General features: G+C 40.9%; 1 protein-coding gene across 1 annotated transcript; it reads left to right on the forward strand.

Moving 5' to 3' along the window:
* The first annotated feature begins 70 nt into the window (after window positions 1-70).
* On the forward strand, window positions 71-12,232 carry ABCG8 (ATP binding cassette subfamily G member 8). Its single transcript, XM_041477098.1, has 13 exons — window positions 71-142; window positions 1,513-1,611; window positions 2,345-2,501; window positions 4,376-4,614; window positions 5,023-5,155; window positions 6,226-6,495; window positions 8,361-8,526; window positions 8,616-8,699; window positions 9,003-9,202; window positions 9,317-9,393; window positions 10,686-10,953; window positions 11,478-11,605; window positions 12,095-12,232. The coding sequence occupies exons 1-13, from the start codon at window positions 71-73 to the stop codon at window positions 12,230-12,232; spliced, it is 2,031 nt and encodes a 676-aa protein (XP_041333032.1).
* The last annotated feature ends 5,805 nt before the right edge of the window (window positions 12,233-18,037 follow it).

Raw genomic sequence — 18,037 nt, forward strand, 5'->3', positions numbered from 1 at the left:
AAGGATTTCCACAGCTTTCACAGACGATAGTCAAACCACTGCAGGGAGCCAGACTACCACCACCATCATCATGAAGGAAACTACGGACAGTGTCTCTTTGGACGATGCCAGCTGGGGGCAGGTGATGTGCGAGAGCTCGGCTGTGAGTGCGATCCGCGTGGAGTGGGGAGGGGCCCGAGGGGCTCAGCTATCCCGCAGCGCTGGCCGGGAGCTGGGAGAGGCAGGCAGCCGTCCTGGAGCTGGGAGAGGAAGGCGGCCATCCTGCCAGCGGGCTGGCACAGCCAGTGAGCCCCGAGCTGCTCCCGCTCCGAAGCGGGGAGCAGAAAGCATCCACATCCCCCAGCGCAGCACACGGGGCAGGAGGCTGGTGCCGTGCAAGCCCTGCTCAGGTGTCACCGTGGTGGAGCTGAGAGAAGGTCTCCAAATGTGTGGATGGGGGAGAAAGCCCCTGAGCGTATCCTGGACTGGCTTTCCCAGGAAATGCCTTCAGACTAGATCCCCAAATTTGCTGGGGAGCACCTGTTTTCAAAAATTAGGTTCAGCATAAGGAAGGGCTCAGAGTGCTTTGGCAGCAGGGATAGTTTAGAAGGCTTTCCTGTAGCTTCTCAGGCTGCCTGGTGTGATGTTGCTTGCTGCTGTATATCTAGACTGAAAAAAATAATCAGCCTTGTTTAATGTGAGGGCAGGAGGCAAGGTCATGGTCATCCTCTGCCAGAGATACCACAGGCATGGATAGGGTCTGGTACACAGGGAACAGGTACATTTGCCTTGGCTAGGGTTTGAGTCTGGCAAGCAGGAAAAGCACAGAGCTGTGGAAGAGATACGGCTGGCTGGAAGGAAAACTGCAGACATGCACACGGAGCTAAATCCAAAGCTAGGACTTTGTAATTGCAGCTGTATGCAGAAGGGCCAAGTAGACTCTTGTTATTTTAACAAGATATTTTAAGATATCTCAGAACATTAAGTTCCAGCTGATAAATGGTGAATTTAAAAAACAAAAAAGAAGAAAGAGACTGTGCTAGTAGCTGGGTTTCATTTGTTCATAAAGCCTCCAAGGATGCAAGTCCATGTGGAATTCAATAATGGATGTGCTTCCAGTGAACCTTCATTTTTAGCTGCCAAAATGTATCAATTACAATATGTACCATTTTGATTCCGTAGACTACTACTGCTGTAGTAGTACATCTTTTTTCCTCAAAAAAAGTCTAATCTCTTTGTAGTGACATGACATCTCAATTTTCAAAGTTTTCCCTTTTAATCTGAAAGCAACTAACAGCATGTTTGGCCCTCATAGATGTCACCAGAACAAAGTACTTTTCACAGTGACAGTGTGAACTGATAACTCATTTCAACTCTTCAGACTTTTGCAATACAGTAACTCATCAATAATACTGTTACATCCCATAAATACATTTCCCTTTGTGCTTCATCTTTTCTGAACTCAGACTTTAACAGCACTTTAGTTATTGTAATTAACTGTTGTAATCCACCTAACAACTTTTCCAGACCAAGACCCAGGATACTATTTTTCACTCTGAAGAAGATAACAGTCTTTACTTCACATACAGTGGAAAATCAAATGTTCTGGAGGTCAAAGAACTCAACTACCAGGTAAAAATTGTCATTTATACACCTCCCTCCAGCAGGAAGCATATCCAGCAATGCCTATTTCTATACCCAGACCATTTAAAAAGCCAAGTAAAGTTGAAAAAGTTTACACAACTGTTGCACAGTCAGTTTGTGAGCAGAATCACACTCTTGGCTGCAATATTGACAGCAGACTAACCCCTGTATTGTAAATATATCCAGTAAAGTTAAGGGATAAGACAGGAAGAGAGATCTGTTTCTAGGCCCTCCTTTGTTTCAGTCTTGAGCAACATTATTCCTCTGAGGGCTGGAGCAGAGGGACTTTCTATTCAGCTAAGGATGAAAGGAGCTCTTGCTGGCAAGAACGAGTATGTGGAAGGGGATAAAGAGAAGATGACTAACAAGGAGGACTTAAATGAACCAGTGAGATATTTCATCTCCTTCTCCCCATGGCGTCTGAATAAGATTTCACAATTTTCAGTTTCCTTGAATTTCTAATTATATTTAAAGTTTGAAACATTTAAAATTTACAATAGTAATAAATTACCAAAGTAACAAAGGACAGAGAGAGTTTTAGTGATTAACAGAAGAAGCAAGGCATGAAAGCATAGGTGGCTGCAAAAGAACTTCCTTCTAGGTATTTCTGAAGATTAATAATAATATTTTAACATGTGCTTTGCTTGTAACATTGTAACTTTGAAGGTATTTGTTGTTAAATAGTTTATTGCTTGAAGGGACTTGTTTCCTTCTTTGTTAGGTTAACACAGCATCCCAGATTCCCTGGTATGAGAACCTTGCTCAGATGAAAATGCCCTGGACCTGGAAATCGGATCCCCGTTCCCATGTGACAGTAATCCAAAATCTGAATCTCAAAGTGCGAAGTGGACAGATGCTTGCAATTATAGGAACCACTGGTAAGAGCAACCACATTTCATTATATGACCAGCTCTCAGATAAAATGAACACAATCAAGAGCAACACTCTGCAGTCTTTATGATGTCAAAATCTCTATGAGAAAAAACGGTTGGAGTGTCACTAAAATACATTCTTTAAGTGACATGATGAACAAGGAAACAAAGAAAATATGGGGGGGGGGGGGGGGGGGAGAAATTAAAATTTCTTTTCAAACCCAATTTTGTTATGCCCTGCACACATTTGGATTCTGTTTCCTGAGGTGTAGTGAGGTATTATTACAAGTGTGGCCTGGCAGCCTCAGATCTGCTGGACATTAATCAGTTTCATGGCTCAGATTCAAAACAGGCCAGTTGCAGACCATACTCAGATAGCAAACAAATGAACCCAAACCCCATAAGAAAGATCAATGCCAGCTTGCATAACCATAAGCAGGAATTCCATTTGGACTAAAACAATTTTAATAGGATAAAACATAGCATTTGCATTAATTAATAGAAACTTACAGAGAAGAAAAGACAGTTCCTCTTCTGTCTGGTGTTACTGCTTTATTACATTGGGGTTTGGGTTTTTTCTTCCATTTTCTGGTGGGAGTGGTCAAGGGGGACAAGAAGTAGACACTGCACCTTTAAACTGAAGTAAAAAGTGTCATACTTGGGAGGTAAAAACCCCCATGCTGTGTCTCCACTAGAGTCTTACATCAGGTTAGCTCAGTGATTCAGTGAAAATGCTCTCTCTCTCAAAGGCAAGGCATATTTGCCAAAGAAGTTTTAACTTTATTCCTAAAAAACGAGAGTTTTCTTTCCTATTGCCATGGGAATTTTTCCTTAGCACATATTGTTAATGTAAGTGAAGCTTACCTTAGAGACTCTCCTGATAATAAAAGGAAAAGCTTTGTGATGAAATAACATACTGAGTTATAGATATAGCACCTTTGTAAGGCAACATACACTGAGCACAAACGCCTTTCAGCAAACTAGTCAAACTATTTTCAAAAGCTGTTTATCATCTATTTCATCAAATGCCTTAGTAAAATGGATTAAACTGCTGATGGGTTTCACATTGTCAATGGCAATCAATATGTCACTCTTAAACAGAGCAATATGTGGTTTACAGATGGATGGGTTTCTTTTTTAAGATGTATGTATTAAGAAGCAAGTGTGGAGTTAATCTTTCAACAGGGAAACTAGAAATAAATGACATCTAATCATAAGAGAGTTCTGTGTGTTTACATACAGAATCATACAACAAAAAGGAAAAATTCATTTGCTGTTTAACTCCAGATCAGGTTTTGTTTTCATTGTTTTACTTTTCTTACCTCTGGGTATGAACCAGCTTTTCTTAATTATTTAAATGACTTTTTGTCTAATTCAAGTCATAATAATTTTTATTTCAGTCGTGATTAATGTTCTTATTGTCTGTATAATCATTCAATGCCTTAGTCATTCAGCTGATCCTGCTGCTGTTTCTGAATTCACAAATCCCTCCACAAAGAAAGCTCTTGCTGAGCATTTGGGTGCCAGCCCTGCAGCCAGGGCGGGACCATCTTTGACCTGTGTTTCAAAAGTGAAAGAGAGTTTACCAAAGAGATGAGACACTTCTTGTGTTCATGAAGCTGTCCTCAAAGCCCAACTACCCAGTTCTGCTGAGAAATGATAAGGGTTCAAACCACATACTCCATTCCAGAGGGGAGAGATTTCCTGAACAGGACCTTATAGTCAGTATTTTCTTTGAAGATCATCCTGTCTCTGTGACTTTAGGAAAACTTGAGGAGGGGTTGGTGAAGAATTTTTTTTTCCTTAACATCTCTGTCTGTGACAAGATCGCTTTTCAAAACCATCCCTTGGAAATTAATTTTCAATATTTATTTCTCTAGCTGGTGGAAAGACATCCTTGCTTGACGTGATAACCTGCCGGGATCATGGAGGCAAAATCAAGTCTGGTCAAGTCATGATCAACAACAAACCCAGCACTCCCCAGCTTGTTAGGAAATGCATAGCACATGTGAGGCAGGATGACCGACTGCTCCCCCACCTGACTGTCAGAGAAACACTATTGTTCGTTGCCAAACTGCGCCTTCCAAAGTTTTTTTCAGACTCACAAAGGAAAAAAAGGGTAATTAAGCTGTTGGGAAAAAATAAAGTTGTCAAAAATGTATCTGACAGGAATTATCCAAGAGATCCTGTGTGTTTGGAGTCAGAACAGCTAATCTGGCATTTTTTTATGTAGATTATGAATTTTAAACCTTTTTCATCCTTCAAGATAGAAACCAGCAATTGTTCCAAAGCTCATAAAAAATGACAATCTAGAGAAAGCATTAGAGAGGCTGAAAGACGAACTAAATTTTTGATCGCTGAGTCTTTTTTAATATTACCTCTAAAAATCAAGATTTGTTTTCAAGTGTCTCTAGCACAGAAATATCCAGATGAATTTTAACGGTATTAATCATATTTTCAGTTTTATCTATGCACGAATGTGCAAATGAACTCTTGCTTGACGCCTGTCACCCTTGGATCCCCGCAGGTGGAAGATGTGATCGCAGAGCTCCGCCTGCGGCAATGTGCCAACACCAGGGTGGGGAACGAGTACCTGCGGGGCGTCTCCGGGGGAGAGAGGCGCAGGGTGAGCATCGGCGTGCAGCTGCTCTGGAACCCGGGTGAGCGCAACTCACACCTTCCTGGGGCCCACCCCACACCACTTGGGCATAACGGGGCACTGCATGAAGATGGAAGCTTCCAGGGAAGAGCCACACACTCAGTTGTCCCTAGGGCAGCGGGAGGAGTTCATACTCGGGACTCTTAACAGGTCTTGCACCACCCTCTGCCAGAGGCTGCCTCTCCACAGTGCAGTTAGTGACTGCTGCTGGTCCATTTGCTTCAGTTGCAATCAGTGCTGATCACAGATAATACTGTAATTATTACAGGAATAATTCTGTACACAGAGTGTTTCAGCAGCTGACACACTTTTGCTTCAGTCACCTTTGTCAGTGGAAAAGTGGAGACAGTCCGAGGCAGAGCCCCCAGGAGCCTTCACCCATCACTCTCTACAACCACCACCACAAAGATTACTCAAAGTTGCCTGAAGTTACTCTCACAGCAGTGCTCTGGTTTGTGCATATCAGTATAAGGTTTGGGTTTTGTCTGACCACATGCCATGAGTTACTCTGGCTTATTTTTAACATGGAGACCGTTTTCCTTCCCTCTGACACAGCCCCCATTTACATGTGCAGTATTAACAGGAAAGGTCATTTTCTTCGCTGTATAGTCAGTCATTGCAGTCTTGTGCAAATCACTGACATGGCTTCATGTTGCAGGTGAAATAGAAACTTCCATTGTCTTCAGTAGAAGCAAAACATGAGGCTAAATCCACAGCTGATTTTGCTGGATTGAATCCCCTCTCTGATCTTACACATATATATCAAAAGCACCACTAACCTTGACTGAGCCTCTTGTTGAACAGGATTCCCCATCAGCTTTTTCCCTAAGAAGTGGATTTGAAAACTTTTTGCTTGTATAAAGTTATACTTCTGTAGTTATGAGGAAAGCAGGTTTTTGCTTCTGTAAGAAGTGATGCTCAGGAATAGATGTACTGAAGTAAAAATATTATTATTTTCTTTAAATTTAAAAATAATGAGTGAAATTTCATGCACCATCACCATTTCACTTAGAACATATTTTCCAAACCAAACATGCTGCTTTCCACAGCTAAACTTACTGTCTTTGGCAGGAATACTCATACTTGATGAACCCACATCTGGACTGGACAGTTTTACTGCACATAACCTTGTGATAACATTATCCAGACTGGCCAGAGGAAACAGATTGGTTCTTCTTTCACTTCATCAGCCCCGGTCAGATATCTTCCAACTGTTTGATTTGGTTCTTCTGATGACTTCGGGACTCACTGCCTACTGTGGAACTGCTAAAGACATGGTCCAGTATTTCACAGAACTAGGCTATCCCTGCCCAAGGTACAGCAATCCTGCAGATTTCTACGGTCAGTATTAATCACTGTCATAAAAAAAGGGTTACTGGAAATCATTTGCTTTCCTAGGTGGCTTGGAAATGTTGATTTTTACTGACCATGACTGTCTCAGAAATGCCTTGTAAATAAATCAATACTGCCGCAAGTTCCTTTTTTAATAGGATCCTTATTTGTTAGTACAGGAAATTTAGCAAAAACAAGAGGTACAGACAAAACTAGTTTTAAAAACACCCCTTCTAACAGTGCCAGATGTAGTAACTTGCCAACATGTTTAGCATACTTATCCCCATGTTTTAGCTGGTTGAAACCTTTTCTCTGGGAAAGACACAGATAAACTGATCAAATGCTTTCTGCAGACAGTTCTCTGATTTCTCAATTAAGAAAATGTAGAAGTTAGTTTCCCAGAAGCTAACTCCTAGTCTGAGACAAACCTGGAATAAGTACTGGGAAAAAGGAGTGCTGCCCTACAGAGCACATTGGAAGGCAGAAAATCCCAATCCAAATCAGGAATCTTTTTACTCCTCAAAGAAAGTTTATGTGGTTTCAAATCCATTCATTTTCTGGTTTTTGCAGCGTGGAAAGGGAATCTGCCCAGTTAATCTGTTCATCTAGTGGCAGGAATCTCTTAACAGAGGCTGGTTAAATTCCAGCCCTTAGGTCTTTGCACTCAAGTTGGCCAGAAAACCTGGTACAGACCTCAGACAACCATCATGTTCTGGAGTAATCTCTTCAGCTGTGCCTGTGTGGCAGGCAGTGCCAGCTGCACAGAGATAAATAGAAGTTAACCTTGGTGTCAAAGCCCCACAAAAAGACCTTTGTCACCATCAATTCAGAGCAGTCCTCAGCCAAGCACAGCCTTGGGGAAGGCTTGCAGCATGAAAATGGAGAATGAGAAGAGTCCTGGGGAAAGCTGTAACTACAGCCTGTGATTACAGAGACAACGCCCTGTGCCGTGGAGGTGGGGAGGGCAGAGAGGCAGGTGGAAGATCACTGAATGGTATGCACTGAGTCAGTATCCACAGGAAAAGAAAGGAAATATGGGCAGCAGGAAGGTGGAAATAGGACAGGATGGCAGAGCATCCACAGCAGGAGGGAGCACCTGATGGAAACACTCAGATGCTGGCTGCGTGTCTGACAGAGAAACAGGTGACCAGGGCAGAAGGGAAGGCAAAGAATTCCTGATGGACTCCTCCTAAGAGTGGCTGAACAGACATGATCAGCCCAGTGCAAGGAGTCAGGAAATGTGCAGAGATAATTCTCTCAGAAAGCATCTGTAAAACATCATATATTGTCAATCTACACCAAAGGTCAGCATGGGAAAATACTACTGCAAGTTTAGATTAAAAAATACAAAATAAAAAAAAAGCGAAGTCAACTATAACTGGTATGACTATGTTGTCCTTAGATAATACTCCTTTTGGACTTTCTCAGTATCAGGTAAAGTTTATGGCACCTCTGGAAGTTACAACTAAGACAGTAACTATAATTGTGCACATGAAGAAAAAATGTGATTTAACTCAAAGTCACATAAAAGACTGCAAATGCCTACATGACAGGAAGGAAATTCAAGCTATTTTTTCTCAGTGCTGCTCTCAAGGTGCTATGAAATTTATAAAAATCTGAAATAGTAGTTTATAATACTATAATAAGTAATTATGTAATCTCTCAGTGATTCATTGAGTGACTAGGTAAGAAACATACACATTAACAATCTGTTCATCTCTAATTACCTAAAATAACTGATAGTTTTAACTGTTGTAAGTTAATGAATGTACACAGGTTGGACTGTTTGCTCCCAATTAAATCCCTGATTCTAAACACATCATAAAGTTATTTATTATATAGCACATGGACTCAAACCAAGTAATGTCTTGCAGTTGACTTGACCAGTATTGATAAACAGACTGCAGAAAAGGAGATGGAAAGTCAAAAGAGAGCAAATACTCTTGCCAATTTGTTCATAGAAAAGGTCAAACATTTTGATGATTTCTTATGGAAAGCTACTGAAGGAGACAACACTGAGACCACAGTCATCAAGCAGAGGTAAAGAAAAGAGTGTCACAGAGAAGATCTGGAATAATAGCTACACCTCCTGCTAATCTAATTTTTTTTTCTCTTTTTCTTTTGGGCAGGAATTCAGAAGAGGTTGTCAATATGCCTCACCATTTAAATGATCAATTACCAGGAGCTCTGAAGCAGTTTGCAATATTATTAAGGTAATCTTGTTATGTATCGTGCCCATTTGTATTTAAAGTCATCAGAAGGAGGCACAAAACGTCCCACCCCAGTTGTCTTCCTTCAGGCTTTCACCATTTTAGACCTGAAATACTTGGTGGCTACAGGTGCTTCATAGGTTTGATTAGGTAAAATCCTTTACAGAAACAGGGAGCCCAACTCCTGTCCTTGCCAAAGCCAGCAAGTTCCAAGAACTGATTTGAACACTGTTTGGGGCTATGTGTCTGAGTATAACTGGCGTTAGTAAGTATTATATCTTACGGTCTGTATTGCTGTTTTCCTAGTCGTCAGGTCTCCAATGACTTCAGAGATCTTTCAACATTACTAATCCATGGATTTGAAGCCCTTCTTATGTCATTGCTAATTGGATTTTTGTACTATGGCCATGGAAAAAACGGACTCTCTATTCGTGACACAACAGCACTCCTGTATATGATAGGTGCCCTTATCCCATTCACAATAATTTTGGATGTTATTGCCAAATGTAAGTGTCAGTCTTCTTGTAAATGCTATGAGGAATCAAAATGAAAAAATTCTTAAATCAATGAAAAAAATAAACTTATTAATACAACCCAGTGTATTTGTTCCTACCCTGCAGGTCATTCAGAAAGAGCAATGCTTTATCATGACTTGGAAGGTGGAATGTACTCTGTTAGCCCATACTTCTTTGCTAAGGTAATCGGTTTTGTTGCCAGGAAATACGAACAGCTGTCTTGAACATTAAAAAACACAAGCAAACGAAAATCTTGTTGTATAAATAATCACATTCATATCAGACTCTGTTCTTTTGTGTCTGCCAGCTAAGGCTCACTTCCTTAGTATTAATAGATTAGGCCTCACACTGGTTTAGAATTTTGCCATAAGTCATGGCTGAGATCCCACACCAGAAAAGCCAAAGAAGAACTTTTCACTGGGTTCTTTGGCCAAAACGTGAGAAATCTCAGACTCAGATTTCCAGGTTTAGACAATTTTACATACCTGCGTATTTAATTCACTGCAGCATCTCTGAAAGTTTGCTTACATATCTTGATCTGTAAAACAAAACATTTGTATGAAGTGCTAAAGCAGAGATAAAACAGAAATTACAAAATGCTGTGGTATTTCCAGTTTGGGCCTGTATTGGTCTAAGCTAAAAAATGTATTATGTGCACAAAGAGCCAGAGTTTCTAGAATTAAATTTAGAACTTTTAAAAAATGACATTCTCTTTTTCACAAGGGTTTTGAATAATCCCTCTTTTGTGATGTTAGACGAGTTCTGCCTGCCATGGCATCTGTAATTTAGGTTTCCATTTCTGCACAAGATTTTAAATGCTTATTAGTGGTTGCCAGAGAAAAAAATGCTTTGCATTGTGTCACAAAGATTGCACTTATTCACAGAGAAATCGATGTAATTTGTTACAACCTTAGTATTAGAGGATAGTAGCAACTCTCTTTGGAAGAATTAATACTCTCTATGTACCTCTTCAGATATTTGAGAAAATCCCAGTTATGCTTTTGTTTTACGATGAATCAAGTTGCTACCTGGACTGCCTTTGGGATCAGGTGGTGAAGGGACCAAGAACCAAATTTGTCTCAGATTTGATCTCACAATAGTTTCAGCTAAATTGGGACAAAACATTCAGTTACCACGAGTCAGTAACAGTACTACTGTTATGAAGCACACCAGTTCACAGCAAGTGTGTTGCATTGTTAGACACTCCCAAAACTCTTAACAAAACAATCTGTAACAATTAGTTTTAGGCATTGTCACAACAAAGAAAAAATTAGCAGGATTTGTTTCTGTTGTGTATTGGTTTTGCATGTCACTGGCAAGCCCTAACAGGGAGATGATTGCATTCTGAGGGAGTATTTCCTGTAGCTTTTATAAACAGTCCACAAGTATATTAAGGCACATCTCATGCATTTTTGTAATTATCTTTCACATTTTTCTCTTTTTATAAAATTTTCTTTTTCATCTTCCCAAACAGATTCTGGGGGAGCTACCAGAACACTGCATTTTTGTTGTAATTTATGGGATTCCCATCTACTGGCTGGCAAACCTTGTTCCTGATCCAGAACATTTCCTGCTGAACTTCCTGTTACTGTGGTTGGCTGTTTACAGTGCCCGTGCCATGGCACTTTGGGTGGCAGCTCTGCTGCCAACGTTACAGCTCTCGGCCTTCCTTGGCAATGTCCTCTTCACATCATTCTACCTCAGTGGTGGTTTTGTGATAAGCCTGAACAGCCTCTGGACAGGTAAGACAAAGCTCCCACCCTCCCTCACAATCAAAACAACAATGGCTTTCATCGGTGACAGCGTAGCCTGTGCAGGAAAACTCAGCTTTATTCTTACCTTTGCAATTATCTTCTTGGAATGTGATAGTGCAGTCAGGTCATCCATTTTACATCAGTTTCTCCATCTGAAAATGAGGCAACAACAAGTTTGGTCAAAAAAACAATAGTGAAAGAGTAGCTTCTTATGTGGTTGCTGAATTCTTCAGTAAAAAGAATTGTATTCAAAAGAGGAAGATGGAGCTCCAGGAAGACTTAGTTGACAGGGGGCGTTTGATGGATATGGATATTAGCTAACTCCTGATTTCCCATCTCCATGTAACTATGTAAAGTATATCTGCCATTTTGTCCAATAATAAACTGTCACATGTTTACAGCCTCTGGCTGTCAAGAAGTGAGACAAACTGCTGTATTTGGCAGCAGCACAGCAGTATTCTAGGTCTCAAGTTTTGTGTGTGTGAATCAATTTCTGTCATTTTCTTTTTCAGTTCCTTTTTGGGTTTCAAAAATCTCTTTTCTCAGATGGAATTTTGAAGGAATGATGCAAGTTCAGTTCACTGACACCACATATGAAATAACTGATCGAAACACTACTTATCAAATACCGGGGAAACTTGTAAGTCAGTAATAAAAATTGTTGCACACATTGATAAGAAATTGGACATTTTTAAAGAAACTGCTATTTATATGCCTCTCATATTTAAATAGATGGTGTAGGCCTCAAATTCGGCAATTGCCAAATCAACCCATGAAGTTGGATTACACTTGATTGTAAATTTGTTCCTGAAGATGGCCCTACAGCAGTCACTCCTTCTATGCCTTTCTTTTAGTTGACAAGAAAAAACAAAATAGTAAAGGGCAACTCTTTCCTACACCTGCCCCAGCTGTGCATTTTGCTGGAATTGTTTAGAAGCTGAACTGTGTTCTCCTGAAATAGGAATAGCATAGCTGCAATCTTGTATCAAACCACCCTGGAAGCTACACCCAAGATGGAAAACAGGGGAAGGCAGCAGGGGCCAGGGAAGCTTACACATAAAACACACTTCACAGATCCAGCACGAAAATGTTGTGCCTTTTCCGAATTTTGTGTTATTGGTCACTACAGGTCACTCAGGCTCTGGACCTGGACTCCCACCCTCTCTATGTGAGCTACCTTGTCCTCACCGGCATCATTTGCAGCTTCCTGCTTTTATACTATTTATCTCTGCGCTTTATCAAGCAGAAGTCAGCCCAAGACTGGTGAGAGCAGCGGAGGCAGCAGGTGAGGGCCTCCTTGCAGGAAGGAAGGCAGGGGAGGAAGGCTCCTGCTGCGGGAGCCCCGGGAGGCGGGGAGCGGCGGGCGCCGGCAGCGCGGCTGCCACAGGATGGCAGCAGAGCCCCAGGAGTGGGACGCGGGCGGGAGCCTGCCACGGACCGCGGCTGCAGCCTGGGATTGGCGTCGGGGGTGGGCTTTGGGCTTTGGGTTCACTTTGGGTTTTGCTTCTGGAAATTGTCTGAGCTATGGGCCACCGATGTAAAAGGATCAATGGCACTCTGCAGTAATAGTTGATGTTTGCCCATGATGTTTGAACACGCGATGATCACTTACTTAATTCAGAGGGCTACAAGAGAACAGGGTCAAAACACTTTCTGTGGCACGTATGACATCTAACATGGAAGATTTCACAAGTGCTTCAGGAGAACATGCAAGGATGGACAACACAATTGTTAACTACTCTGTGTTCTAATTGCATATGTGTTTTAAAGCTTTATTTCTATGTTTTAAAGCTTTGCCTTTGTGTTCCAGTCATATGCTGATGATGCCCAAAACAGGTATTTGCTCATTGTAGGGATGAGACCTTGTAACAAATAAAATTATCTCACCTTCTTGGATTTATTTTTACAATATAACTGCATACCAACTGATTGTTATTAATGACATCTTTCTCTGTTGCAATACACATCATAGCAATTTGCCAAGTTTGCTTCCTAAGGTTCTCAGGTAGAAAACACCAACCTGCCCCTGAGTAATTAAAAATCTAACTATGCAAGCTATTAATGCTATAGTGCTATTTCTGAGCATAACTAGGTGCCATAGTGCACCTAGTTATGCTCAGAAAATGACTATCAGTAAATACATGGCCATAATTCACAGAGTCATGGTAAGTGCATGTGCAAATTACATGTACAGTTGCTGTGAGCATTTTTTAAGATTAGCTTGCTTGCTTTTAAATGTTTAGATGCATATCTCTGTTCTTACGTATAGAAACCCAAAGCAGAACGTCTGCTTGACTTTCATTTGCACATTGCACACAGTGGAAATCTCCTAGTGTAATCAGTGTAATCAGCTGTGATGTCCCAGGTACTGTTATGTAAATTGTGAGGTTTGGTTGGTTTTGGTTGTTCTGTTGGGGTCTTTTGTTTTGTTTTTTGGGGGTTTTCTTGGTTGTTGTTTGTTTGGTTTGGTTTTTTGTTTGTTTGTTTTTTAAGAAATAGGAATGAAAGATCAACTGTGTTTTATTATTCTTTTTGGCAGTTAGGACTGCCAAGATACTTTCCACAGGTTCCACATGGTGTTAAATTCCCAGGAGAACCCTGGTCTATAGATGTTAAGCAAGTCTGATAAAATAACGTCTTCAGCCCCAGGCAGCAGTAGGAATCCAAAACACATTCTAAGGTGAATCCTACCATTTCTATCTCGTTCTGCTGCATTTGATTTCAAAAAACCCACTTGATCTGATCTTAGTGCCATTTTGAAATTATCAGATTTTCACTGCCTTTTAGTGGCAAAGCCAATTCTTTCAGTCCAATTCAGCATCATTAAATTGTCAGAATAGCAGCTTCCTGTTGGATTCTTAATTATTCCTTTTTATTATATTTAAGACACTTAATTTTTTTTAAAGTGGTTTACTCTTCTTTGTAATGATCTGTTGTGATTAGAATCTCTTTTATATTACACTGAAGTTTTAAGGGTATATATTGGTACTTCTAGTCTAAACCTCTATTTTCAAGGTATTTAGAGGATTAAATTCTAGGCTGACTCTCTGTTGTGAATTCACTTTGATGTTTAATAAAAAAAAAGGAGCGACACAATGGGAGAAATTAAAGACATAAGGGACAGCTCTGAATTTTAGGGGCATTTTGTCATGCACAGAAATCTTCAGGCATCTAGATAAGAATATACCATAGCCTTAACTTTGAATTTCCTTCCTTTTGTGAAATTAGTCAGGCTGCTGACATTACTTAAACAGCCTTTTTCCATTTAATATTCCACCCTCTCACCATTATGCAGCAGGACCAAACGGTGTGAGTGTTTCAGAGGTGGTGTTATGACAAGGCTGGATGTATCCATAATGGGGACTTGAGCGGTGAGCCGAGGAACAGCCCGCGTGCGGAGTGCGGGAAGAGCTATCATAGGATGTGGCCAGGCCTCTGTTTACACAGAAAAAGCTCATATTCTATATACTACAATTACATTAGCACACTGCCTATGATCATATCTTGTTTCCTTGATGCCAAGAGATGGGGAATCTAGGCTGTGATTATTGTTACAGGCTTTAGCAATAAGAAGGTAGGAGCCTTGAAACACCAGCAATTAGCGTTCATGCCTAACAATAGCATCCGTGGGGCTGTGTGCGCGGAGAAGAGCTCAGGCACGAGTGGGTGGATGACACACAACCTGCCCCACTCACACTGCTGGCACTTGCAAATAATGCAGCTTTGGGGGAATGATGTCCCTCTCAGCCAGTGAAGGTCATGCCTCAGCCTCTGCGCACGCTTCCGCTGCAGAGCTGCTGCTGCAAAAGCAAATGGGTGGTGAGGCAGTAGAAGTCCTCCCATGAGCTCCAACCAAGGCTAAAATTTGTAACTGAATTTCAACACAGCTTTGCTTTCCAAGTTTGAGAGTAGCCATTCCTTTTCCTTAGACAGTATCCCTCTATCAGCAGCAGCAGCTCACTGTGCACTCCTGCCCGCACTCCCTGTATCAGTGCAACCAGAGCTGCTGCAGTCCACAACAATCTCAACACTGAGACTAAACAACACAAGGAAGGCACTGCCCAAAACTCGCTGTACTGTGCACTCTGCCCAAAACTCATTGTACTCCCCACTCCACAGGGCCAGTATAATGTTAGGGACTTCAGCAATGTGGTAAGGCAGATGTGCCACTCAGCAAAGCACTGCCCACCAGTCCGACAGTGCCACCATCCCAAGGATTCACCGGCGGCTGACTTTGTGCTCCCTATATCCTCCCTGGCCAGCTTTAGAAGGGATCGCCTCAGCTGCAGGACCCAGTTCCTGCCCCTGCAGGGAACCAAGTTAGTGCAAAACTGGTTTTGAACTGGCACCACATTTAATTGGTTACAGGGTTTCCAGGCTGTTTTGTCCAACTACAGTTTGAACTGTGCACAACCCAACTGCACCAGTCTATGGGGCTGGAGTATGCAGAGGTGTCTAATTTGGGAATGGGATTATCAAATACAAGTAACAGTGACGTTTGTAAGGAAAATTCATCAAATTTAGAACCACAAGAGTCCTTGTTGGTAACATGGATACTGATATGTTAAAAAACAGATTAAAAAATTCCCTTTATTAGTTTAGTATTTAATATGGCAAGAGATGGGAAGTTTCCCCAGTTTCCACTCCATTTTTGTGCAGTCTCCACTACGCCAAAAGGACAAACTCTTTTAGCACTGGAAAATGGATTATGGAAACACTGCCCTGCACACTGGCTCATAGTGTTAGTCCTCCCAAATATTTTTAGCTTCTCCTTGGGGAAGGACTAGCTTTCACTACGGCTAGCCTAAATTAATAAGTAGTTGCCAAAAGTTTCATTTCATTTTTGTTCATTCCAAAAATCTCTTAAGAAATGCTAGCTAAGTAACAAGTATCAATAGCCATTCTTTTGAATAAAAAAAAAAAAAAAAACCAAAAAAAAAACATTAAATTCCTTTAAAAAAAGAATCACAGACATGGAGATTCTTTGGGTAAGAAATTGCAGGTGTTGGTGTGTCCACTTGTACCAGAAATAACAAACCTTTCAGGTTATAGTCACAGTGATTAATTTTAATGGCAGTAGACAAGAAACAGTGTACACAGAGCTCTGTGACATGCTGCTTTTTTTTTTTTTTTTTTATATATACTCTGAGAGCCAAGACAAGCCCTTCATGTGTTAGCAGCTATTAATTAAGGCAACAATGTTTAAGCAGTGGGTTGAGGTAATTTTAAAACTGTTTAACCCTTTTCAGAACTGCTGAGCTTTAGAAAGCACATATATATGTGTGTTCATGTTAATATGTAGAAGTATCTGCACAAATGATTACATACATATGTATATACACACATTACTAATGCCTATGATTGCTCTTTTTTTTTTAGAGAATACTTAAAAAGCAGTTCAAATCCATAATTTGTAGAAGTGCTGTTGCCAATTTATATAATTAATATAAGACTGTTTGTTGACATTTATTTTGTCATTAAATCAAACTTAAAGGTTATTTTGAATTGCAAATTTTGCTGGCATTATTTTGCTTTCATGGTCACAATTAGATACTTGTAATGCTTCCAGTGCTAAAAACCCTGCAACTTCAAACCCTCAACATTCACACCATGGCTTCAGAACCAGCATCTCCTATCAACAACACATTTGTATGTTTTGTTCCTCTTTAAGCATCTGATCAGATTTTGCTACTTTTCCTACTGCATCTCAGCACTGTTTCTGCCCCACAGTAGTTTTTCATGTTGAACAAGTGGGTTTAGAGGCCTAGGTGTTAAAGTACTGGCCAGAACTACATGGTGAGTAAACAAACAAGGCACTTGCCTCAAAAATAATTTCCAATTTTTACACAAGCAAATTATCCTGAATTTTCAAACAAATGCAGAGGAACTGGAAATCTATGAACATTCACAAGTAATCCAAACCTAAATCCACACAACATGTAATTTTCAATAAACTCCTAGTGCCTTGCAGTATAACATACAACCATATCAGGTCACAGGTAACATTATCAGTCTTGAAGACAGTACATTTGCTCACTTTCACTACTGGGGGATGGGGGAAGTTTTTAGAAAATAACAGAAACTTTCTTAAAATAGAAGACCTTCATGTTTCACTGAGAAAATCAGAGGAAGAAAACCAAACAATGTAGCAGCACTGTAGCAGCTCTTCCCTGACACAAGTAACACCATCCTTCTCAAGATTCAATACTGTGAAGATTGCCCTAAAAGAACTAGTATTATCTTAATAATCACTTTTCAAAAACACCCAAATCTTCTATGATTCAGTTAAAAATAGCCAGTCGTGTTGTGGTAGTGCTTCATCTTACTGTGGAAAGAGATAAACTCAAAAAATGAGAGCCCAAACCAGGCAGCAGAAAAATGTGCTACACAAAATGAAAACTTTGAAGAACAGGATGTGTAGTGCCCTTACTAGCTGCCACCAGGTACTGGGTGTTATGTTACACAAGGCAGTCACTCGATTTCCAGGTGGGAAAGTTGGAGGTCAAACCTGTAGTGGCCATCAGCCCAAGAGGCTCTGACCTCAGCTGAGCAAGGCAGAATACCAACAACTTCTTTGCTCTTTTAGCATCCCCTTGATAGAATCATTTAATCAAGTTTTTGGCTTGTAGTTCTTAGCAATAGGAGCATGAGCTGCCATACCCCCCAAGTGCCACAGAAGCATTTCAGACCGGTGGGCACAGTCAAAAAGCCAGCACAGTCCCACCAGCCCAACAGTGATTCTGTACACAGCGCTTCTGGCCTCCCACACCACAAACTGTACCTGCTTCCCCAACTCCCCCCACAACTCCTACAAGTAATAATGTAAAAAAGCATTTTGGCCAAGTATTGTTGTTACCAAGAAAGGTGCACTTGGCTGGTTACAGCAGAGCTCAGCACTGCTGAACGCTTTCCACACACTAGCTCCAGGTTCGTTCCTTCTAAAAGCAAGACAAAAGAAAGGTGAGTGAGTATTTTCAGCTTTATGTACTTCACAGGGAATTGCTCAGTGCCTCTGTATTAGAAAAACGCCTTGCAGCTCCGTAGTATGTTCAGTGACAGGCGCGTGACAAAT

Source organism: Pyrgilauda ruficollis, unplaced genomic scaffold (assembly GCF_017590135.1).
Source record: "Pyrgilauda ruficollis isolate IOZ18807 unplaced genomic scaffold, ASM1759013v1 scaffold4, whole genome shotgun sequence".
NCBI lineage: Eukaryota > Metazoa > Chordata > Aves > Passeriformes > Passeridae > Pyrgilauda > Pyrgilauda ruficollis.

What these genes read in the sequence shown, in the direction of transcription:
- ABCG8 (XM_041477098.1), top strand. Translation starts at nt 71, where the DNA reads ATGAAGGAAACTACGGACAGTGTCTCTTTGGACGATGCCAGCTGGGGG. An exon ending in TCAAAGAACTCAACTACCAG is followed by an intron (nt 1,612 to 2,344) that starts GTAAAAATTGTC and finishes CTTCTTTGTTAG; the next exon opens with GTTAACACAGCATCCCAGAT. An exon ending in ACCACAGTCATCAAGCAGAG is followed by an intron (nt 8,527 to 8,615) that starts GTAAAGAAAAGA and finishes TCTTTTGGGCAG; the next exon opens with GAATTCAGAAGAGGTTGTCA.